The following is a 24,707-nucleotide window of genomic DNA, read 5'->3' as shown; positions in this document are numbered from 1 at the left end:
CAGAAAAACCAGAGCAGAAGTGGGCCCAGAGATGATGCCGCCCGTCTGGCCTCTGGGGAGACCCTCTGCAGCTCTGGGCCCGGTGTGGCCCCTCCCAAACACCTGCTGGTCTAGGACCTCTGTTTTCTGCACCAGAATGTTATGCCAGACATAGTGGGGCCTGGACGAGTCCTGGGGCTCTGGGCTTACGCCTGGGGACTGCTCGCCAGCTCCCCTGGAGTAGACCGTCCCTGCCCTTTGTCGAAAGAGGCCAGCTGAAGGTTCTGGCTAAATTAGCACATGTTAAACACAGTTCAGGACCTTTCCCAGCCTGGTGCATTTTGACCATGTGATATGGAGAGAGACAAACTGGGGAAGAAGAGTTTTTACTTTCGTTTATAAGTTTCATCATCTGAGTTTGACCTCTTTGCACAGCAGAGGATGGGATTTGGAGGACATTCGACCACAGAAATGTTTGTCATTTTAAAAGATACTTAGTACAGTGTCTTGAAGGCAGTTACTGCTGTTAGCTATTTCTCTTTAATTTTTTTTGAATATGAGTTTTCAGAGGCAGTTGTTTTTAGGAACAAAATAAAGCGTCGTGTGTGGTGTTGGAAAGTAAGATTTTTTTCCTCTCTTGTCAAATGGCCTGGAACCAGTTCCACGTGGGTGTCACTATTCTCTTGAAGTGTTCATGCAATTACTGGTCATAACTCTGATGTGCATGCCATTAAATTCCTTACGAGTGTGCCTCAGGGCTGCAAACAGATAACCATTAAACTATACTGCAAATGGACAAACTGAGGAACAGCGGTTTAAGTGACTCTGGCACTTACTAGCACGCAAGCGGGTCAGATGTGAAGCTGAGGCTGGTAATCAGGACCGACTCAGAGACCTCTGCTGCGTCCTCCCAGCTTCCCCTGCAGGACTTGTTTTCATTTGGAGAATCTAGGGTGGAGCTACCAGCTTGATATTCTCTCCACAAGTGGAAGCAAGCTGTCTTTTTCTGGGAGCCGGGCCTTCTGTGGGGCTGGTGTAGGAACCAGCCCAGAGAGACAGTCTGTACACAGAGGCGAAGGTGCACGGTTGCCTGATGCCCACCAACACACCTCATCTTCTTGATTCTTCTTATAGAGAGTTCTGGGATTCCAGAGAGGCCCTGTGTACTTACCGGAACCCCAGAAAGTATTGAGTAAGTTTATTTTATTTACTTTTTCCTTTCACTCTTCTTCCTCCTTCCCCAGATGGGGAGAAATGGAAGGGCAGAATTGTTACTGAACACTGTCGATCTGTGCTGCAATCTGGCCACGAAAGCAGGTGCTTCCTTAGAGAAGGATCTGGGAGGTTGCCACGCCAGGGGAGTTGTTGTTCTGTTACCTTAAACACATAAGGTATCACCTTTTTTTCAAACCCCACAGAATTTCTCACAGCTGTCATAACATCTGCTTCATAAACCAGATCCTTGAGAGTGTACTTTCACCCTGCCTGAATGCTCTCATTAACTCGCTTCTTCCGTGTTAATATCTCCTTTACCTGAGCAGGTCTGGATCAGTAAGCCTCTCACTTTGTGAAGCATTGAGAATCCTGGCATCAGGTCTTTTGCCTGGGGCTGATCCTGTCGCCCTTCTGATATTTGTGAACCAAATGAATCTACTCTTTGTGGCCATTGCTCCACTCAGAGGGCCATAGGGACCGGCCAGAGGGTGTTTGGACTTTTGGGGCCCTTACTGCAGCCTTAAGACTAACATTGCTCTCCTGGTACACGCATGCTTGGAGCCTTGTACCAGATGCAGGCCTCATAAATCCAAGAAGCCCCTGGGGAAAGGGGAGGTACTAACTTAGAGTCTGCTCTCCTTCCTCTTTCAGTCTACCGAGTAGCGTTGCATTTGGGGACAGGGGTGCTGAGATTATGTCTGGCTCAATAGGTAGGGCTGTTTTATTGTTTCCATTTCTCAGGGAGTCTAGATGAGTTTAAATTTTCTTGTTCTGCTGTAACATTGCAAGCAGTGAACCAGAATAAATATCACTGGCAGGTGTGCATTATAGGGCAAGCAGGATGCTTTTGCTGGAGTCAAGGCACTTTTCTTCCAACACAGGTTAATCTAGTACACAAGCAAAATATTAAAAAGCTGCTGTAACTGAGAAGATACACAAGACTGACTCTACACAAAGGCTCAAGACTACAGAAGGCAACATCTATTTCCTGCCATTCGCTTCTTTCTTCCTGTTCTTTTAAACATTCCTGCTTCCTCTTCTACCCAAGCAGTGGAGGCAATGGGATTATAACTTTAGGAAGAAACAGTTTTTTCTTCAGTGTGCAGTATAGCCAGCCTGTTTAGTAGCTGAGTTTTTCCCTATTAAAAGAACCACAAAATAGATTGTACGTGGTGATTTAAAGAATAAATACTGCAAATAACAGCCATGGGAAATTCTGGTGCAGAAAAGGAAATTGGCCCAACGGATGACCTCGGTAGGCTGGGTTATTCTATTTCAGCATTGCCATCTCCCTCCCCAGTCTCCAGGTACATCAGCATAAAATCCCATGTGAAATGCAGGCTCGTGACAATCTGACATGAAAAGCACAAAGCAGGTGTATATGACTGTACAGCTGCACCAGGGCCCTGCCTCCTTTTTTTCCCACCCCTTGAAATCAAACTGGTGATTCGTAGCCGTAGCTTAGAAGTCATCGAGCAGTCTGGTTGGTTATGGAGAAGAAATTTGGAGTTTGAGAATTCAAATGATGATTACTAACCCTTGCTTTCTCTCTTCCCGTCTTTCTCATTGCTTTCTCTCCTGCTCTTATTTAACAAATATCTGTTGAGCATATGCTCTGTGAGAGGGGTAATGCTGGATCGGGGAGCAGCAAGAGATGCAGGGGGTCAAAGGTAGACACTGCCACCAGAGCAGCTGACATTCGAATCGGAGACAGGCGTGTCTGTGGCGTGCACGCGAGACACAAGCGCAAGCAGAGGGCAGGCGTGGAGGGGCTGTTTTGGAACGTTGCTCTTGTGGTGTGCATTGCTTTTAAATTCCAGCCCAGTAGCGTGGCGGATGGCAGAGACCTCCCGGGTTGTGAGGGCAGGAGCTGGAGCTGGATGGAGGGCTGCCTTGACTCCTTCGCGTGTTCCCCCGGTGCTGTTTCCCCTTCCTGGGCGCCTCCAGCATTCATTTAACGCTGGCTCTCTTGTGGTTCTTTTCCCTCCCCAAAGACAAGCCAAACGGCTCCTGGGACAGATTGTGGACCGCTGTCGGAATGGACCTGGCTTTCATAATGACATAGACGGCAACAGCACGATCCAGGAGATTCTCATCCCCGCGTCTAAAGTGGGGCTGGTCATCGGCAAGGGAGGGGAGACGATAAAGCAGTTGCAGGTGCGTGAGCCCTTGGCAGAGCAGCACTTGACAGCCCTCCTCCTCCTCCGTCTTCCCGGGTTGGGAGGTTCTGTCGCGGCTGTGGCGTGTCCGAGCTGGGCTGGCTGTGCACCACGGTGCAGAGCTCCCCTCGAAACCTCTGCCCGAGTGCCTCTGCGGTTCTGAACGTTTCTGTGGCCAGGCTTGATGCCAGCTGTGACGCCAAGGCCTGGGGTCCCCGTGAAGTGGCAGCATCCACTGTGGCGATGAAGCCCTGTTAGGACGCAGATAAAACTCCAGTGTCCAGAGCCGGGGTCCCTGAGCCAGCAGCACTCCTGCTTGTTAGCTGTGCAATCAGAGTTATGTCCGTGCGCTTGTCTAAGGCTCAGGCTCCTCGTCTGTAAGAGCAGGAAGGGGCCGGCCTCGCTGTTGTAATGAGCTGAAATAATACCCGTTATTTTGATTTACATGAGACCCTTAGTGCAGAGCCCGCCACTGAGTAAATGCTCCGTGAACATTTGCTGCTCTGAGCTCCAGAATCCCTCACGTGAGACACTTGGGCCAAACGTGTTGTAGAATTTAATAGCCCCAGCAAGTTTTGTGGCTGCATCCCGTAGCCGAGTGCAGGTTTCCATGGCTAAACCTAACAGTCACACTGCATGAGAGGAGGGCTGGAAGTACACTCACGTGAGTTCAGGGTAGTTTTGCTGCCAGATTTAGTTAGGAGCAGGCTCTTCTTTCCGAGCTCTGGGCTTTCAGAGTTGCGGGTCGGGGTTGTGGCCTGCCTGTGCGCTCTTGCATAGCCCGGTCCTTGGGTGTGGAAGGCATTCTCCTGTGGACTCCTAAGAGTTCAGACTTTAGAATCCCAGAATCCAAATTTTGGTGCCGCGCTCATCGGCTCTGGAGCCTTCGGTAGCTTGCTCAGAGCTCTCCTCTGTGAGGTCGGGAAGTGGTGGCCCTTCCCTCCCATTGCTGTGCGTGAGCTCTGACCACGTGACGTTAAATAGATTGTCTAGCTCAGTGCTTATTAGCATTTTGTAAAAGTAGCTCATTCATATTTAGATATTCCAGGGACTGGAAAGGGAGGAGAGTTTTGGGAAACGGTTTTCTCTGTCAGGCTTGGACGCCCTCAAGCACGGCATGTACGTCAGCGTTCTCGGAGGCCAGCCTCACGGGCCGGATCAGAGGGCAGCGCCTTTGGTAGTGGGGCATGGCTTACCGTGGACACGCCCCGACCCGTGCAGCTTGTGCCGTCCTGCGTGCCTCTTGCTGACAGTGAGGGCTGTACCGGTGTGTGTGCCCTCACAGGAGCGGACAGGTGTGAAGATGGTCATGATCCAGGACGGCCCATTGCCCACGGGAGCAGACAAACCTCTTCGCATCACCGGAGACCCGTTTAAAGTACAGGTAGGAGAGAAACCATGGATCAGGCAGGTCCTGGGTGTGGCGGTATCACTTGGTAGTACTTGTAGAGCTTTTATGTCATTCAAGAAATTATAAAACTGGGTGTTCCTTGAGCTGTTTTCCCAAACCAAGTTTGGTGATGCAAAGAACAGGGAGGGCTGTGCTGCCCGGTACCAGAGCTGCCGGCCACGGGGCTGTTGGAATTCGTTCAGATTAAATAAAACGTGAGCTCCTCATTTACACCGGCCATGGTTCAGCGCTCAGAGCGCTCAGAGCCGCGTGTGGAAGGTGGCTGCTGTCAGGGCAGCCCATGCACAGAACTCGTCCATAAGCGCAGAAGGTTTTATTGGCTGGCACAGCCCTGATCAGATGCAGTTTTCAATGTTGAGCTGTGGTCAGCTCAGATGCAGGCTCCCTCTGGCTTTTATTTGTTTGTTCTCTAAACCCATTTTTATAAGATCACTGGCTGAGGTGGGAGGTGACCAAAGGTGCCAGTACCACACAAGGCACGTGTGTGCCCTCGTAGCAAGCATCCTGTGTGCGTCAGAGGACAGCCGCAGGTGCTGAAAGCGGGGGCTTAGGTCTGAGTCACCCAGGTGCTCCATCTTCCAGCACCTGGGCTGTTAGCAGGAATGCGTGTGGGCTGTGGGTGTGGGAGTGTGTCTGTCCCCGTGAGACACGAACGCTCTTTTTTCTGCCCACTGCAGCCTGCCTGACCTTCGCTGCATTTAGAGTAGCTCCAGAGCAACACACCTTGGTGAGCCAGCCCGTCAGCGACAGCTGTCCCTCTGCAGGGGCTTTGGGGCTTTGATCCAGCAGAGGTTACCAGTCTCTGGCAAAAGAATTCCCGTAGTTCTTAATGCTGTCGTTCAGCTGAACTCAAATGATATCACTGGTAGTTTTTTTTTGTCAAGGTTTCTATATGTAAAATAATGATTTTAAAACAGGTTTGAGGGCCGGTGATTACAATGACTGCTTTGCTTAGGTTCCCGTCAGCAATGCAGCCCTTCACTATCTACTGCCCCGTCAGGTCCCCCAGAGTTTCTAATCTCTTTAGATGTAAACAGGTGGGCTTTAATAAAAAAAAACAGACTGCACCTAATCTTCCTCACTCGGCTCATGCAGTCCAGCCTGGGACTCCTCTGCTGTGTGGCGTAGAGCTCTGAACGGAGGGGAGAGCTGGCTGGACACAGAAAGCCTGCCTCCCAGAAGCCCTCCACGCTTGCCTTCTCCAGTGGAACGTTTGGCTTTATCTTTTGTAGAAAGAATACCAGGGCAAAGAGCTTATTTCATTGATGTTTCATGAATTTGCAGGAAAATTATTATAAAGAAAGGTTTTCAGTATTTTTTTTATTTTAAAACTGTGTATTCCATATTTTTTATTATGAAGAAGCTGTGTGCTTTATTTAGGGTATATTGTTCTTTGGCTTTCTTTTTTTTTCCCCTCTTCCCAACTTTTTATTATGAAAAACTTCAAATATATAGAAACGTTGAAAAGATAGCGTAGCGAACATCTGAATACCCTCAACCTACTTACTGTTTTGTTTGTGTGTTTATGTTTTATTTTTTTGCTTCACCATTTGTAAGTAAATGTCAGATACTGTGACTTTTTACCTCCAAATCCTGCAGTATGTATCTCCTAAGAATAAAACTTGCTTCTATAAAACCAGGCCTAAGAAAATAACGGTAATCCCATAACATCATATTATAGTCAGTCCATGTTCCGATTTCTCCAAATGTCATGAGACACTGCTGCTTTGGGTTTTCGTTTGGTTTGATTTTTCCAGAACTGGGACTCAGTTTCAGTTCTAACATGACCTTGAGTTGTGCACGGTTGCTCCTTAGCACCGGCTCCTGTGGGGCCAGTGCTGGCATGGGTGGGATGGACTGACTCAAGTGCATTCTTGGGGGAGAGGACAGTGAATGCGCCTTAGAGACGGGCAGGTGTGAGGGATGGTCTTGCCAGTTGGTAAGATGTTCGAGCTCTGAGCGCCAGAAGGTATTTTCGGGCTCCCAGGCTGGCCTTTTCCCTTTTCCTCCCTGGAGCTTCTCTGCCATGGGATGCGTTGTCAATGTCTTCCTTCCCATGGGAACTGCCCACTGCCAGAGCTCTCAGACCCCACCCTTGCCCACTAGAAAGAAATGGCACGTCAGTAATACGGTGGAGCGACCATCACCAATTTAAGAGGGTTTGATCTTTCACCTGGTGTCATGTCTTTTTTCAGGATGTTGCTTTCCTTAATGCCTTTTATCTGTGTCTATGCAGCAAGCAAGAGAAATGGTATTAGAGATCATCCGAGAAAAAGACCAAGCTGATTTTCGAGGTGTACGCGGTGATTTCAGCTCCCGAATGGGAGGAGGCAGTATAGAGGTATGCTTGAGTCACAGGTTAGTAGGCAAGTTTAAGGTTGTAGGGCACGCTTCTGTTAGCTCTTTAACCTTGAGCAAGTTATTTAACTCTTTTCTCACCTGCAAAACCCTCCGAGTACGCTCGCTTCCCAGGGTGGGTGTGAGGAAGGAGTGGGGCAGGCAGCTGTAGTGAGGAGCGCCAGCTGCGTGCATTTCAGGGAGTGGGGCCGCTCCCCCTGGTTGGGGGTTGTGCTTCAGAGCGTGCCCCACTGCCCAGGTGAAGACCGAAGTCCAGGTTTTTGTGGTGATCTATGTTGTGGTAGTATCAGACTCCTAAGCCTGTTTTACTGATGAGGTGGAATGGGATCGAAATACATCCTTGATGTCTGCATCCGCTACAGCGTGGGTGGACCTTGCAAACGTTATGCTTGGTAAAATAAGCCAGGTACAGAAGGATGAACATTGTTGTGATTCCACTTACATGAGGCACCTAGAATAGGCAAATTCATAGAGACGGAAAGTGAAGTAGAGGTTACCGGGGGCTGGGGAAGGAAGCACTGTGGTTTCACAGGAGTTCTTATTGGGGATGATGAAAAGGTTTGGGGTGTAGACATCAGTGGTGGTTACACACATTGTGAGTGTGTTTAATGCCACTGAAGTGTGTATTTACAAATGGTTAAAATGATTAATACTATGTTATATATATTGTACTATAATAAAAGAGTGAAGGAAAAGAAAAACATTTTATAGGACCATAGTATAATCAATGTGTGTGGTACATTTATGTTTATTTCATAGAATTTGGAAGATAAATTTTTAATCTTAAAATTTTTTTTTAATCTTTTATCTATGAGGTTTATTCTTAACTTTACTTCATCTTTATAACTATTTCTGATCAGGTCTCAGACCTATTGGATGCGTTTAATGGACAGGAATGCAGTCATCAACCACAGTATTTTTCCTAAGAGGAAAAAAAAATGCTTCATTGTATCATTTCCAGAAATGCACTGTGATAAAAATCATTGTATGTACACACACACACACACACACACACACACACACACACACACACACACGTTTGCAGAAAAACTCTGATGTTTTGTTTCTCTGTGCTTAGGTGTCTGTGCCTAGGTTTGCAGTTGGGATTGTAATAGGAAGAAATGGGGAAATGATCAAGAAGATCCAGAATGATGCCGGTGTGAGAATTCAGTTCAAACCAGGTAGGTTTAGATGGTTCTCAAAAGTCCTCAGCATTATGAAGAATTAAAGAACACCTCACAAAACAAGGACTTTGTTATTAGCCCACTGAGTGTTCTTTGCTCTCCCTCACCCTCTCTCTCTTTTGCAACATTCTGTTACCAAATTTCCAATTTAGGTTTGTCCTCTGGTCCCTCATTTCTTTCTTTGGATTTGCTGGCCGGGTCACCCTTCTTGTGCCAGAACACTCTAGCCCAGGGGTGTCCAGGCTTTTTTCTTTTTTTCCTTGGACTAGTAAAATTGGGGGGAATCAACATAGCATTTCCAATTTTTAATTTTGCCAAGTAAAGACTTTAAAAAAAACCTGATCTTTTGATTTCATAAAATTAAAGATAACTTAAAACCATTAAAAAAAATCGTAAAATCAAGGACCGTTCTTTAAATTTTATAAATTTACCTTTATGAGCAAAATCATCTACAATGTCTTTATTTCCCTCATTTCTCTGAAGATGGGAAAACATCATGATGGACTACTTCTGGGAGAATACTGCTGTAGCTCAACTCTGTTTTCCTTGGCACTTTTTTTTTTTTAAGTTTAATTTAGTTTCTATAGTGATACCTTTTTTAAAATGGCTGTAATTGCATAAGAAATGAGTATTGACGTGGATCATGGAAAAAGATGTAGCCGTACACGTTTCCCTATCCAAAAGGTTCCGTGATATGGTGATGTTCTTATTACCCCTTTGGCACTGGTAGGAACATTGATTGCAAATCAGATTGACGTTTGTTTCCTTCTGAAGTTGGGCTTTTCCTAATCCCGTCTCTCACCTTGTTCCACAGATGATGGTATTAGTCCAGAGAGAGCTGCACAGGTCATGGGACCCCCAGAGCGATGCCAGCATGCAGCACATGTCATCAACGAGCTTATTCTTACAGCCCAGGTGGGTCTGGCTCTCTGGAGCTTCAATATCTCACCGGCAGAAGCAGCAAGTGCCACCTGGGGCTCTCGGGGCAGCACCCTGGAGCAGTCACCCCCTCTCAAGTCACGGTTTTGGAAACCAGTACTCTTGTCAGTTACCTCCCTCCAAGATTATAGCCATGGGCTTCTCTACATCTGTCTCTTTCCCGCCTTAGTTTTTGTTTTTGTTTTTGTTTTCCTGCTAGTTTATTATTCTTCTGCCTTTATTATCTCAGAATCTAGATTTTTGTTTTTACAAAGTTCCTGACTATTTAAACTGTTTGTGGGATGTAACAGTGCAGATCGCCAGGTTTCAAACAGTTCAGTGTACCTAGTATAAAACTACAAGTAAAGTCTAATCTCAGCTTTAGAAGGCACTTCATGATCTGCCAAAATCCTAACGCTGTCTTCATGCACTTGATTCCATGCACGTCTTTCGCTGGAATGTGAGCGGGCTTGTGTGATGCTGTTAGAATACACCTGCCCCCGTTGTAAATTGCTCTGGAGAACTACTGTAGCTGGTGGCAGGTTGGCACATCATGTCCCCCAGGTTTGTAGGAAAAGTTTGAGAACAATGGGAGCTGAAGAAAGAAGCCAGAGATTAGAAATCACCATCCCAGCTCTGCCATTTTTCATGTGACCTTCAGCGAGCCTTTGAACTCCTCTTGGCGTAGTTTTTTCAGCAGCAAACCAAGGGGTTTGTACCAGGTGATGCACCCCACATGATCCCCTAAGTCATCTGGGGGCACCTGCTGAGGTTACAGGTTTATAGACCCCCACCCCCCGCCCCAGATCTCCTGAATCAGAGTATCCAAGAGGGTGGCTTGGGTCTCACCCACAGCCCCAGGCAGTTCTTAGGATGAGGCAAGTTCAGAGAAGCGTCACTAATTCATCTCGGACATCCTTTTTAGTAGTAAGAACTGTTGATCCCAGGACTGCAAAGGCTGTGAGATGATGAGGGGACAGCTTGTCTTTGAGAATCTGTGGCATACCCAGAAAGTTGGCCACGTGTTTGTGTTCTAACATAAATCCCTAAAATCACCTTCTTTACTTGTCATTTGTCACTCATGAAAGCAGAATGCAACAGAAAGCACTCCAGTGAGCTCGGCTTTCTGCTGGTTTCGATTCTGGGTAAACATTCAGTTTACCCTTAATCGACAGGAGCAGGCTGTGCCGAACGCCCGCTCAGCTTCTCCCTTCCGTGAAGGAGCTCTCAGCTTGGCCAGGTTTGCCCTCAACCTTTACAAGATTTTAAATGCTGCTGCTCCAAAGTGACTCAAAGGACAGAGGCTGGAATGGGGTGTTTTGCCCTCGAATGAAAGGACTCTTCCTCGCTTAGGTGTTGGATGTGGGTTTCGCTCTCTGGTGGGGAAGCTGTGAGAATAAGTCGGGAGACCTCTCCAGCCCCGGACCGTGGGCGGGTGGGCCTGGCTTGCTCCTCCCTCTCTTGGGGAGCGAGACAACCAATTTTTCTTTGAAACCCTTTTATTCTTTTTGCTGGTTGAACTGCAGGGTATTCTGACTCTTAGAGCGGTGTCTGAATTGTCCTCTATAGCAACTTTGTCGGGGGAGGCTCAGAAGTCATCCTTGCTACTCGTGTCACTTTCAAAAGCTCATAGCTCTTTAGCATCGAATATCTGGTTTCTGGTAGGCCCAGCATTGAGAAGAAAACCAGCTCCTGATGCCTGTAGATTAAGGCCCAGTAATTAAAACTCCAGGGATAAGGGCACTGGGCTTCAGACTTAGGAATTTATATCTGACTGCCTGTTTTAGTTGGGTGTGTTTGTGCTGTTTATGTAACCATGTGATTTATCCGCGCACGTCTCCTTGAATGCGCCTGTGATTTGTGTTAATTCTACTTGTAAAGAGCACTTCAGAATCTGAACTGTGGAAAGGTGCTCAGGTTCTAATGCGTGGCATTGATTACATCCTGTCACTTAACCTCTTCCCCGGAGGTGAAAAATAGTGCTGGTGGCAGTGACAGAAATGTCACCTGAGCTTTGCTTCCTTCCCAGGAAAGAGATGGCTTCGGAGGCCTGGCGGTAGCCAGAGGAAGAGGCCGTGGCCGCGGTGACTGGAGCGTGGGAACCCCTGGTGGCATCCAGGAGATAACCTACACAGTGCCGGCAGATAAGTGCGGCCTTGTCATAGGCAAAGGTAAGAGACAGTCGCTAGAGTTCGGCGTTCCCCTTCTAGGGGTTTGACCTGAGAGCAGACAGGCCACGTCCAGTACCTTTGAGGCACAGAGTTCCTTCTGTTTGCTGCGCTTGACTGAGGGGCCAGGTCCGAGGCATCCGCTGCCTTCTGCAGGAACCGTCCTCTGCGTGGGCCTTCTCATGAATGGGGCAAAGCCAGTACTTCATTACAGCGTGTAAACAGATGGTCAGGAAGACCCGCTGCCTATGGAAGCAGCTTAGGTTGTTAAAGAGGCACCCTGAACAGGTGAGGGGCCTCTGAATGTTTGTCGATCGACTGATTGGTGATTAACTCACCTCCAGGGAGCTTAGAGGAACCGTTAAGATAATTTCCTCAAGCGAAGATTGCTTTCTGACAAGTGCGTCACTTTTTTCCTTACTGGATTTGGGTATTTGTTCTCTATTGACACAACATGTGAAAGTGGTTTTTTTATCTTTTCAGCATATTTACCATGAGTCTCAGGCACCCTGTGGAGGGAAATAAAAATTGATTTGTTAGTTGTTTCTAGGCGTTTTCGAGAACGTTAGGTGGGAACCCTCATTGACGGCTAACGTGGCTCCTTCCTGCCCTTCAGTGAACAGCGAGGGAGGGAGCAGACAGGCTTCTAGGCCACTGTTGCGGGCTGGCCTGGGCTCACCTGGGCTGGCCTCGGCCAAGGAAGGCTGCTGAGAGCAGGTCTGGGGCCCCCGGAGCAGTGGCTCAGCTTCTCTGCTCTCTAAGCAAAGCCCTTGACCTGGCGGGAAACCCATGTTCAGCGTTGGGTTTTGTAGTTGCCTGTTTATTCCTTTTGTATGTGTTTGACGACATGTGGAAGAAATAAATACAGTTTTCTCCCTAGAGTTTCCCCAATTTCTGTGATCACCAGACATCTCTTAGCTGTTGGAGGGGTTCTAGCATCCCGTGGAAACTAACCTGGGAACGTCTTCACCAGCAGAAAGCTGAGGCTGCCCGTGGCACGTCCTCACGAGCGGGCACGGGGCTGGAATTCCTCCTGTCCCCCTCGTTCACCTCCCAGAATCTGCACTGGGTCCCACTCTCGGACAGTGTGTGTTTTATGCTCTTTTAAAACGTTTATCTCCTGTATCTGTGTTGTCTCTTGGGTGGTTAACCTCTCAGAGGTGGTAGGAACGACGTAGGTTTGTTTTAATTTTCTGGCAGGGCGTACATGCTGGGAGGTGTTTAATGGACATTGTTGGCTGCCCAGATGCTGCGATAAGTCAGACGTGCTGCCCAGACCATCAGCTGGCCTGTTGCCGTGAGGTTAAATCCAGCTGATGCCTGGAGTTCGAGAATCAGATCTAGGTTTTTCTGTGCTTTTTGAGAACCGTTTTGTCAACGAGGTTTTCATGGGAAGTGTCTTCTCCAGACCTGGCAGAGCCTTGCTGTCTTCACTGCGACAGTTCCTCCTAGTCAGTGAAACCTCGGTGCTCACAGGACAGTCGCTCATGGTTTGTCCTGTACAGAGTCATCCTGAGCGATCGATCCCCGGAGGGAAGAGACAGCAGAACGTAGCAGTAACCGATGCTGTGTCCTGGTGCTCCAGTAGCAGCCTTGGGAAGCCAGGCTAAGTTTCGTTCAGGCAGGAGCAGGGGTCCTTCTGTAACTCCCCGCCCCAGGGGCTGGGTATGAGGTCTTCCTGTTTCTTGGGAAAGGCGCGGGTGAGGGGAGCCACACGCAGGCAGGCCCTGCAGCCCTTGGACAGACGCTGCACCTCCCTGGGCCCCTGCTGGATTTCCATGATAAATACAGCAATAGTGACAGATAGTGTGGCCAGCCCTGCTCTTGTCAGCCAAGCCTTTTAGCAGGTTTGATTAATTGCTTTACGATTTCACATCCAGCCGGGGGCCGCGGGTGGGCCGCTTCTGTCCCCCATCAGGCGGAAGAACGCAGCAGAGGCCGCTGAGCGGGCCTGCAGACAGCCACCGTGTGCCAGGCTGGTGGCCTCATTCTGAAGGAAGATGAACTTACATTAACTCCTTCCGGCCCCATGCAGTTTTGTGGTGCCTCCTCGCCTTATTAGCGCGGGCCTGAGGCCTCAGGGAGGAGTCTGGGGCTGCCGGTCCAAGTGCCGGATGGAGGGGAGCCGGTCTGGGCCCGTGGGCTTCTCTGTTCCAGACACGCGCGCCCTTCTGTGCTTTTGTCTCCGGGACCGAGTGGTCTGGGCAGAGGGTGGGGTGGGGGTCCCTTCAAGTGCTGGGTGTGCAGTGGGAAGGTCTCCGCCTATTCTTAGCTCTTCGCCGCTCCCCCAGAACACTCTTGCCTAGGAGCGAAACTGCTTGCTTTTCATGATGCAAAGGAGGTAAACTTCACGACCTGAGTAAAGGTCGGTAGTTGTGGGGCTGGGAGGGGCTTGCACGTACCTGGAAGCAAAGTGAAGCTGCTGAAGACTTTCTGCAACTTTCTTGCCTTGGCTGGTGCTGCCCCTGAGACCACGTGTTTGCTCAAGGTGGAAAACGTAGGGACATCTCCCTTAAACTGCAGCAGATCTTTAAGAAAACCATGCATACAACACTTTGGTCTGCTGGGCTTTTCTTTTTTTTAATTCCCTTTTAAATTTAAAACTACCCTAAACCAAGCTAACATCCTACCCAGACTAACATTTGAACCAAGCTTTCTTGAATGCCGACAGTCTCCTGGTTTCCTTACTATGGTGTGAGGGCCGCTCACGCTGCCTTCAGGAAGAATGGCCGGACCCAGGCTCCATCTTTGCATCCTGACCCTCCTAGAATCCCATCATGCTTTCTGGATGAGAGGGCCGTGCCTGCTCTCGGTGTCCCTTACTTACCTACTCCTCGATGCTTTTGTTCAGACGTGGCTTTCCAGCAGGGCGGGTGGAGGGCAGGTTGGGAGTTTGAAGGATTGTGGACGTGTACAATGAAACGAGAAATGTCACTGCAGCTTAGTTTCGACTCTTGGTGGGGAGGGGTGACACAGAGACTGGCCTTTAGTCTTCGCTTTGACCCTTTGGGGCTCCCTGGTACCCTGCACCAGATTTTATACACGTCGTCTTTTTCCAGTTCTGCAAAACTCTGTGCTCCAAGTTTTCCTTGAATTCTGGCTCCGCCAACCCAATTGAGCAGAGCTGATCTGTAAGTTCTGTGAAATTTGAAGAGAAGAATCAAACCATTGTTACACTGATGGAGCTTTTGTTACGCAAATTTCATTAAGAGACTGGGACTCTCACAGGTTTTTCAAAGAGTCCAACTACATTTTCATTAGCCCCGCTCCACCCAGGCCTCTGTGACCTCCATTCTCGGGCTGCCGCTCTGTCTAGACCTGTCCCCCACCCACGGAGGAAGCAGAGACTTGAGAAGAGACAGGATGGGATATTAAAGGCCTGAGTGGGCTCTGGGTATTGTTGGGGCCTGTGGCCGTCCGTTTGACCTGTGGAGGGCGGGAGACAGCAGTGCGGTGGCCCACACCGGGGCTGAAGGCCCCCATTGTGCCATGGAGGGGCCATCAGGTCACCATTCTCATGCTGAGAAGGATGAAGTGCCTTCTCCGGAGCTGAGCTCATTGTGTGCAAATCTGTGCGCCAAGGCCCAGACCTGGTTTCTGGGCCACTCCAGACCTCTGCATAGGACGCCGAGACGGAGACCAGCTGGTGCCACGTGGTGTCATTGCACCTCAGCTTTGCTTCACAAGTCTGGCTTCACAAATGAGACAGCTCTAGTTTTTACAAGAGCCGTTTTAAAGTATAAATGGAAAGCACTTGTCTACTCTTAGGACAAGCGCTGGTGTGCAGAAAATACCCATTCCTCCTCTGGAGGAGAGAACCGTAGCCACTTATTCTTCTGTGTCCTCCTGCCCACAGGGGGTGAGAACATCAAAAGCATAAACCAGCAGTCAGGAGCACACGTGGAGCTTCAGCGGAACCCCCCTCCCAACACGGACCCCAACCTGCGGATATTCACCATCAGGGGGGTTCCTCAACAGATTGAGCTGGCCAGACATCTCATAGATGAGAAAGTTGGCGTACGTACAAGGTCCTTTCCCCACCTGGCCTAATAGTAGCTGGGTTTTCATTTGGATGTCCAAGGCACCTGTTTCTCCCCAGAACCTTGTACTTCCTGTGGCTCTCGGTCCTCACGTGATGTGAGGGCAACAGCCCCCTCCCACTTTGCTGAGGGGGAAGGTCGGGGCGCAGGGACACCAGGGCCAGGCCCAGACGCGCAGAGCTCGCCCAGGCCACCGCAGCTCAGGCCCCGAGCCGTTGGCCCTGCAGGCGTAGATGAGCAGCCAGGGGCGGCAGCCTTCCCCCAGCACTGCCCCTGAACTCCCACTGGCATCGCCCTGGCGGCCAGCCCTGCAGGCAGCGTTCATTGACTCTGGCTTTAGTTTCAGGCACCTCAAAGCAGATAAAGAAAGGGAGTGTTGATGGAGGACAGATTGGCCACTGCTCACCTCAAAGGGGACGTAGAATGGCAGAAAGCTGTGGGCCAGCCTAAATTGACGGGAGAGTCAGCAGGTTGGTCCCTACCCCCAGGGTGACATGCTAGGGCAGTTGTGGTGGTGCCAGTATTGGTTGTGTGGTGGTATCGGTCGCTCAAGGGGCAGAAGCTGTTTCTGCAAATAAAGCCCACTGTGGGCAAGGAAGGCTAGTGCGAGTGCCGTAGGGTATCTTTACTTCACTTGTCTCTCTCCCCGAAAGCTGTGGTTTGCCTCGGGGCGGGCCTGGGCAGAGGGTGCAGGTGCAGCCGACAGGAGGTGAGAGTTCCCTCTGTGCCCTGACAGGGTACCAGTCTCGGAGCACCCGGAGCCTTCGGACAGAGCCCCTTCAGCCAGCCACCTGCCGCGCCGCATCAAAAGTGAGTCTTTTCTTGACTGGAAGAACTCACTCCCCCCAAGGGTCCTCCTTTTCCAGCTATTTCCAGGGAGTGCCAGCCGAAAGCCGGAAGTTCTGGGTGGGGGCAGGACTCCTCTCCTTCTCTCTCACTGGTGGTCCCTCTGGCCTGTCTGTTGCTCACTGACCAGTGCTGGGGCGAGAGCCTTCCCAGAGGGCGGTGGGTCTTCTGGTCCCGCCAGCATCCCCAAGGAGAGCTTACCGCCCTGGGGCTGGGTGGGTGGCGGGAGGGGTTTTTGTTTGTTTGTTTGTTTGTTTTTGCAAAATCCGTTGTTGGGTCCCCAGCCGTTGTCACTGTTTTCCACTTTCTTTCAGCACCTTTCCTCCAAGGAGCTCAGGGTGCTTCCCAAACATTGCTGCTAAAGTGAACGGAAACCCTCACAGCGCCCCTGTGAGGTGGGTGGGCTGCCTTTACTCTGTCCTGCCCGCTTCTCCTGCAGAGAGCATTGTGCTTGCCTGGGGGGCGGGCGGGCGGACCGGGGTCAGGGGCGGGGTGTGGCCTGCCCTGGAATGAGTGGCTCTTGTCCTCCGCAGTGGTCCTCCGGCCTTTCTGACCCAGGGCTGGGGCAGCACCTACCAGGCGTGGCAGCAGCCCACACAGCAGCTTCCAAGTAAGTGACTCGGGAGGAGGTGGGACGCCCCCGGGGACAGGCCTGCTGGGCGCATCTCCAGCTGGGCTGGGACAGGGGGCCCGCCTCTCTCCTGGCCCACCTTCTCAGGCCTTTCTTTCCCACCTACTCCGTCCTTCTCAGAGCTGCAGCCCTCCGTCACTCTGGTCCCCCAGAAACGGGTCCGAAAGGCCTGTGGGCCCTGAGGGTGTGGTTTGACCTGAGCCCCTCCTGCCCCTCGGCCCCTCCCGCCACTGCCGCCCGCCTCTTCCAGCAGCCCCGCCTAGTGGGTGCCCCCCCTAGTGGGTGCCCCGCCTAGTGGGTGCCCCGCCTAGTGGGTGCCCCGCCTGCTCCCCTCCTCTGGCCTCAAGGTGGCCTTCTCCCTCTCCTCCCCAGCACCATCTTAGAAACGGACTCTCTATCTCCTGAACTTCCAGAAGGCGCACGGTTAGAGAATTTGCTCTCTATGAAAACTGATTGTAAAAGAGAAGGTTCTCGTTGGAATTAAACCCCCTCCCACTCTCCGGCCCCCACGTCAGCTTCAGGAGTCATTCTTGAGTTTTACTGCTGGTAGAGCCCATCTTGCACAGCTTTCCGAACAAAAACCTTACCTTAGGTTCTTTTGACGTGTGAAGGGCCAGCCTGGTGGGGTTTGGAAAGTGCTCTTCAGCACATCTGCGGTGCGCCAGGCTGCAGGACCCGCGCTGCAGCTGTGCCCACAAGGGGCTGGGCCCGGGGTTCTACCCCTTTCCCCTTGAGCAGAGTGCTGGGTGTGGGACCCTGCCCCGGGGCGCCTGGTCAGGTTCACAGCTGGAGAAGCACCCCACGAGTCTGGAGCAGTGCTGGGCAGCCTGAGGCATGTCCCCGCTTCTCTGGGGCTCCAGTTCTATCATCTGTGAAATGAAGGGTTTGGACTTGATTTCAAAAGTACTTGTGAGCTCTGAAATTGCATGGTTGTGTTTGTTCCCTCCCTTCCCCCTTTCTTGTTTTCTTACGGAATACCTTAAACGTGCAGAGTATCTTAAAGAACTTCACACGAACACCTACACAGCACCCAGATTCTACCCTCCCCATTTCACTGTGCTCACTTATCCCGCATTCCGGGCGTGTTTTGTTTCCTCCTGTTCCATCAGAGGGCACCCCCAGGGCGGGAGGCGACCCAGAGAGGGTTCCCCAGTGCCCATCGCCCAGGACAGAGGAGCCGGGAGAAGCCCTGGACTGTGGGGAGGCTTTCCGTTGCGGCTGCAGGGGACACGTCCATCTCCCTGCGGGGGGACAGTTCCCGCAGAGCCCGCTCCGCTGCCGCCTCAGGCCGGGCGGGCGAGGAGTTGGCAAAGGCACGTGGGCTGAGCGGGAGAAAACGCAGCCAGTCCACCAGCCTTCACCTGTGGTGTCGCTGGGTTCATTCGGGGGAATTGAGAATTGGTTTTGGTCAGTGAAAGCTTGTTTAGAAGAAAAATCCCACTTGCCCACAGCCTCCGTGTCTGAGGGGGCGGTTCCTGCTGCCGCGTCGCCCAGGCCTTGCCTTCTCCTGGCGCCAGTGTCCAGGTCCAAGTCCCGTCCTGCCGCAGTGCAGGGAGGAGGGGTCCCCCCCCCACACACCGACTGTCCTCGTGCCTGCGCCCCGCCTCAGCCTTGAGGAAATTAACTCTTGGGGAAAGCATTGTGCCGTGAAATGTGTTTTTGAGCACGTCCTTCCTGCCTGCTGCAGGCTGTGTTTCTAACAAGAAAGGATGTTGTGGGGGGGTCCCTCGGCAGAAGGAGGGTCCCGACTTCCCGCTGTGGTCAAGTCTTTTAAACACTACCCGCTCCCCGTGCCCCTGGGCAGGCTGCTGCTCTGCTCCCCCCAGCCCAGCCTTTCTGCCCCCAGTGATGTGGAGAGGAGGGTGGGGACGCCCCCCAACACGTCCTCGCCCTCACCCTGGACAAGCGCGAGGCTGGGGGTCAGGTGTGTACCCCGTCTTCTGTCGTAATCTTTAGCGCAGTCTCTGGACACTTTCCCTGTGTGTCCCCTGTAGTTCTCGTGCAAAGGCAAAGCAATCAGTCCTTGAAAAGAAGGGCCAGGGAAAGGGAGTGGTCAGCGCCATTTGGATTCTTTGTCGGTTTGCAGGCCAATCCAGGGAGCTGCAGACAGCACTCTGGCCCCGGGGGCTCTGCTCGTGGCAGCCCAGTCCCCGACTGAAGGGAGTTGAGGCCCTGCCTGCTGGTCGCCCTTGCGGGGCAGCTGTCTGCCAGCCCCAGCCGCACCGGCCTGAGTGGAGGCCCTCTTGGGGGTCGGCCTGGCTCCTCACCGCCCCCCCCCCCCGACCCCGGGCCACAGGGGCAAGGGAGTGAGTGCAGAGAGCAGGGCCTGCAGCCTGCGGGCTGGGGGCTGAGGCCCCGGGAGCCCAAAGGCCTGACTGCTTTTGTGTTCTTCGCCCAGGCCAGCAGAGCCAGCCGCAGAGCAGCCAGCCCGACTACAGCAAGGCCTGGGAAGACTATTACAAAAAACAGAGTGAGTGCGTTGGCCTTCTTAACAAGCAGCTCCCCAGCCACAGAGCCCCCAAGACTGTAGACTTCAGAGTCCGTGGTCCCCTGACCCCTTTTTTTCTTTCTCGCTTTCCCTGTGTGAGTCGGATCTCTGCGTCTACCTTTGCCGCCCTCTCCCTGCGTGTGCCTGTCAGGGGAGATGCGCGGTTGTCCTTTGCCATCCTCCACCCCTCCTCGCGCTTCTCTTCTGGACTCCAGAGGGCCCGGAAGGGCATGGCGCCTGCCCTCAGGGACAGTCCCGGCCTTGGCCGTCCGCTTGAGAACCACTTGGTTAGGACTCAGACCAGCCGGGAGCCGTTTCGTGACTGCCCTGCGGTCTTGCCGCTGCCCAGCTCTTTCTGGCCGTTTCAGGACAGGTGAAGAGGAAGGGGACGGTGACACCCAGAGCAGGGAGTCCAAGGTCGGAACGGGTGCTGAGTTGTTTTTCTTCCAACGTGAGCTCTTAACTGTGCCAGTTTTCTTAACTAAACCAATCTTTTTAAAAAGAGGAGGAGGAAACCTAATAACAACAACCAAAAACAAAAAAACCCTAAGTGAATCATTTAAAATTAGTACTGAAGTCTCTGGTGTGAATCCCAAAACTGCTGAACCGGAATGTTCGGGTATTGTTGGAAGGAGGTGTCTCACGTATCTTGAGTCTGAAGGGTGTTAGTTGCTAGTTGGAAGAGCTCAGGTCAGAGGCCGGCAAAGAAATGTTCACCTTGTGTTTGGGATCATTACCAGGTCAGTACCCTTCTGGGGGCCAGGGTGGGGGTCAGGGAGGCCACCGTCACCTGGAGCACCTGGTGAAAGTCTTCCCAGAGCCCCCCATCCAGATTCCCAGACACGCATGGGCCGGGATGCCCTGCGCAGGTGCACACACCCCCGTGCCGGGGCACCCGCTTTCTCGCCGTCCCTCCTCCCCGTCCCCCTCCGGCCTGGGGCACTGACTGCGAGCTGGCAGGACAGGCAGACAGATGCAGAGAATGTGATTCTGGAGAGAGAAGACAGACAGGAAGGTCTTGGAGGAGTGGAGCGGGGACCGGGCGAGGAGAGACTGATAACCGCGCTTTCTGCAGCCGGGCTCGGGCAGACCAGTCCTGGCGCAGCTCGCTGAGGGGTCTGGAGGGAGAGCTGAGCATCGGGCACTTGTTGCGGATGCCCCCGAGGCTTTGGGAAGGGACCCCTCCAGGCTCACGGTGTCCTTGCCTCCCACAGGTGCGTCCCTGCTCCCAGTAACCCGTGCTTTGCTTTGTCGATCAGGTCACGCTGCCAGCGCCGCTCCTCAGGCCAGCTCCCCGCCGGACTACACAATGGCCTGGGCGGAGTATTACAGACAGCAGGTCGCATTCTACGGGCAAACATTAGGGCAAGCTCAGGCCCCCAGCCAGGTCTGTAGCCGATTGCCAGCACTGCCAAGACTTCCCAGACCAACCCTGACCCCCCCCGCCCCCGCCAAGCCTTCTGTGTGTGCCTGACCCCGGGGCCAGAGCACGGGGCCCCTGGGCTGTGGAGGAACCGCTTGGGCCCCGGCACTGCTCAGCACGGCCGCCGTCTGCAAGAGTGCCCCGCGGCAGCCTCCCTGGCCCCCTCCTCGCCCCAGACAGGACAAGTTTGAGCCAAGTGGAGGAATTGTTTGGGCAGCCCCTACCAGGACGAGCCTGATGTTCCCTCAAATCCAGACCCCGAGCACAGTGCTGAGTGGCACTCAGTTTCTTCCTCTGGAGCCCAGGTCCCCCAGCTGTAGAGGAGCGTGGCAAACTTAGCTGACCCTGGGCCAGCGTGGCATGTGACTAGGGAGCAGGACTGGCCCTGGGGTCACTCCCCAGGCCTGTTCTTGAAAAGCGTGGTGTGGCCAGGCTGTCACGCTTGTCCCCAGTCAGCAGTGAGGGGCCGCAGGAGCAGGGCTAGTCCACAGCCTCTGGAGGCTGGGCCCTGCCTGGAAACCTGGAGGGCTCTGTCTAGTCAGAGGCCCAGAATGGTTTTCTTCTAAATGCAGGGAAGAGGACCAACTACTGCCGCAGGTCACATTTCAGGTGCATTTTTCAGGCGACCCGATGCCAGTCAGGTCCCTGTGGACAGTGTGTCCGTTACCACAGGCCCTGGACCCAAGGCCAGTCGTTCACCTCACTGCCAGAATGGCCCTCTGCGCCTGGGCCTGGTGGGAACAGGTGTCAGGGTGGTAGGTGACTGAGAAGAAGCATCACTCGCTCACTCCCCACTCCCCGCCCAGCACCCTCTGTGGAAGGAGGTGCCCCGGGGCCTCCTGTACAAGAGAGGTTTTGTCTGGGCCAGATCCCATGACGAGGCCCGGAAGGATGGCGTGTGCTCGCGGGCGTGTGTGCGTGTGTGTCAGCTCCTGTCACCTCCCTGCAGACAGAGCCCCCGACCCCAGGCCGGCCCTTGAGAACTCGCCGTCAGACTAACTGCTCTCCCCCTTCCTTCCGCAGGAACAGTAGGACAGTGGCCTGCAGCTCCCTTTCCCCCCCGAAACCATTGTGAGCAAAACCTATTTGTAACAGAGGTTTTTAGATTTGCAAACCTTTTGATGAAGAACCTTTGTTTTGTTCTGTGAAACACTATATTTAGATTAACAGAATTTTTCTAAAAATCGGGAAAATCAGTTACTAAAAATTGCTGATAATTTTTGTTTTGTTATTTTTGTTTGTTACTTCAAATGTGTAAGCTCTGGGATTCTTTTTGGAGCAATACCTGCAAATTCGGGCACCAGAATGTGCCGCAGAGCAGTGACATTTCAACATGGTGTGTTTTTGTTTTGTTTTGTTTGCGTGTCTTTTTATTTACAGTTTTTTCTGTTGCAACAGAAAGTGGCTTGGAAGTCTTAGGTGGCTTGTAACAAATTCTTTAAAAAAATTTTAAACAGTATTTAAATATTCTTAAATGTGTAAATTCATTAAATGTTTTACTTCTAATTTCTTGTATCTTGGCTGTCTGGTTTTATTGCATTTTTTTAAAAACTGAACTATTATGTATTGTAATTAATTATGTGAATTCTGAATTGAGACAGATAATTGTATTGCTGTCCAACAGGGATCGGGAGGGGGCATTTTATAGGGTTTGTATAATTTCTTAGAGTTCTAAAGGGGTAATAATATAAAACTGTGTTTGTGTGTTTAGCAGACGTTTTTTCATGTCTCCATTACCTACCGATTGCAATTGTGTATCTAAGACCTCCAAGCTTGTTTTAAAAACAAAACAAAAAAACCTTTCTCTATTCTCTCAGAAATATAAATACTGTTATTTTTAATATTAAAAATAAATTCAATATAACTTTTAACAAACACTGTGGAACATTAAACCGCATAAAAATGTAGTAACTATTTTTTAATTCCAAGGTGTTTTTTGCTTTTTTCTTTTAAATATTTTCTTAATATTTGTCAAATTAACTAGATGAATAAATAAATCTAGCATTAACCACAATATGAATTAAATAATTTTGATTTAATAAAAGGGATAATATGATTTCCAGTGTTTACTGTAGTGTATCTTGTACAGATAACATGTATTTTTAAAGGAAAGAAAAACGGAATTGAAGCTATTTTTTCTTGCGTTTTTCAATTGACCTGGGGGACATTCCGTTTGAGATATACTGAAGTTACAGTGTCTGGGGTTTTTCTCCTTATTTTCCTTATAATGCTTGAAATGTCTAACTATTAAAAAAGGCAATTGGAAAATGTTATGCATGTTGTTTTTTAAAAAAAGTGTTGTTTTTATTGGACTGACAATTCATTTTACACTCTACATAATAAAATTTCCACAAGACATCTTGTGGGCAAAGTATTTTTAGTCTGTTTGCTCTCCGTTTGCTTGTTCCTCCCGCTGCCCCTGCCCGCTGCCCCCTGAGATAAAGGCGAGGATTCTGGCCGCTCTCGGCCGATCGTCTTGCGCTACGTCGGCCCGACCTAGCTGGTGCACAGCCTACGTTTGTAGCTACTTCGTTAAGCTAATTTTATCTTCATGGCTTCGTATAATCTAACAGTTTGACTTGAGAGCCTTGGTTACCTCAGCCCCTCTTACCTGTCACATCTGCTCATCTCTTGATGTGGGTGTGACACCAAGAAGTCAACCGCCAGGTTCCTTGCGCAGAGGTGCTGCCATCCCAAGTGGAGCTGGAAGATTCACTGAAGGGGGTCAGCGCGGCTCGCCCTCTCCCTTCCACGCACCTCCCCACACGTGCGCCTGAGAAGTGGGGACTGAAGCGGTCAGTCTGGCCCGCGGTCAGTCTGGCCCACGGTCTGCTCCCTCCCTGTGTGGGTGCTGTTTACTCTCAGCCCTGGACCGGCTGTGGGACCCTGAGCTGCTGAGAGAGCTGGAAGGTGCCAGCGACTGTGCTCATTTTGTTTCACTGTTTTCATTAAGGAAACAGAAAGGGGGTGTCCTTACCCATAGGTTGAAACCACCGTGGAGGGTCCTGTGGTTTCAGGACACACGGGGACAGTGTGGGCCCTGGACTGCAGGGTTACTGAGGAGCACAGGGGATCGGCCTTCGACTCCTTTTTTTCCTGCTTCCCTGCCCGTTGATGGAAGCACCCGGCTTGGAGCACAGCTCTCCCCTCGACTGTGAACGTGCCCTGCCTCTGCCGCTCTGCACGGAGGCGTCTCTTCATTCAGACACAGTGCTGCTAGGAGGGTCCTGTCAGACCCCTCCTTATGGCTCGTTCTCGTGTGTGTGTGTTTCCAGTTCTGGTCCCTTTTCTTTTCTCTACCCCAGGCTCTAAGAGGAGGGGAAAAAAAGCATCTGTGGCTCCTTTAGGCCAAAAAGGGGTGTGGAGAGCAGCCCATCTGCAGCCATTCTGAGGCCTGTTGAGAGCCGGAAGACAAAAAGGAGATGTGGCATCTTTAACTACACCTCTAGAGAATCGAGTTTGACGTTGAGAGATTGAATAGTAAAAGCCACTTGGAAGGAAGGAGGGGTCGAGCCAGAGGAGGGCATAAACGCTGATGATGGGAAAGGGAATTAGGGAGAGGGCATTACAGAGAAGGCTTCCTTCTAATTCATCTTCCAAGCTCTGTGCCAAAACAGCATTTGGCATGGTTCACAGGGAGCGATTGTGTGATAATGAACCCTAAGGTGTCCCTTAATTGAAGACTGAGCATTGCGGTTTGTGCCAAGAGTCATAAATGGTGCAGGCTTGCAGGAGGATGCATTTTCTTAAATGTATCGGTAAGTACAGATTAGCGCTTGTCCCCAGTGAAATGCCCATACTATAAATTATGGAAATCTCTCTCTCTCTCTGTCTCTCTGTCTCTCTCTCCCTCTCTGATGCAGCCTTTTATTGAGGCACGGGGGAGG

At 51.3% G+C, this 24,707-nt stretch overlaps 1 protein-coding gene across 11 annotated transcripts in view; it reads left to right on the top strand.

The window, feature by feature from the left end:
* FUBP3 (far upstream element binding protein 3) overlaps positions 1-23,194 on the top strand; it is a 49,244-nt gene extending 26,050 nt beyond the window's left edge. For 7 of the 11 annotated variants that reach the window (XM_082468196.1, XM_082468195.1, XM_082468197.1 and 4 more), the window contains 14 exons: positions 1,224-1,296; positions 3,189-3,351; positions 4,639-4,737; positions 7,001-7,105; positions 8,201-8,303; positions 9,121-9,221; positions 11,254-11,395; positions 15,249-15,409; positions 16,169-16,242; positions 16,593-16,673; positions 16,812-16,888; positions 19,308-19,379; positions 20,657-20,784; positions 21,844-23,194. In XM_082468196.1, the coding sequence (XP_082324322.1) occupies positions 1,224-1,296; positions 3,189-3,351; positions 4,639-4,737; positions 7,001-7,105; positions 8,201-8,303; positions 9,121-9,221; positions 11,254-11,395; positions 15,249-15,409; positions 16,169-16,242; positions 16,593-16,673; positions 16,812-16,888; positions 19,308-19,379; positions 20,657-20,784; positions 21,844-21,852 (1,388 nt within the window). In that variant the 3' untranslated portion in view covers positions 21,853-23,194. Of the gene's footprint in view, positions 1-1,113; positions 1,172-1,223; positions 1,297-3,188; positions 3,352-4,638; positions 4,738-7,000; positions 7,106-8,200; positions 8,304-9,120; positions 9,222-11,253; positions 11,396-15,248; positions 15,410-16,168; positions 16,243-16,592; positions 16,674-16,811; positions 16,889-19,307; positions 19,380-20,656; positions 20,785-21,843 lie in introns of all 11 variants that reach the window. The other 4 variants (XM_082468199.1, XM_082468198.1, XM_082468200.1 and 1 more) reach the window with 3 other exon arrangements.
* The last annotated feature ends 1,513 nt before the right edge of the window (positions 23,195-24,707 follow it).

Source organism: Balaenoptera physalus (genome assembly GCF_965194825.1).
Source record: "Balaenoptera physalus genome assembly, chromosome: 7".
NCBI lineage: Eukaryota > Metazoa > Chordata > Mammalia > Artiodactyla > Balaenopteridae > Balaenoptera > Balaenoptera physalus.
Note: the sequence above shows the minus strand (reverse complement) of the source record. Positions and strands in the feature narration are given on the sequence as shown.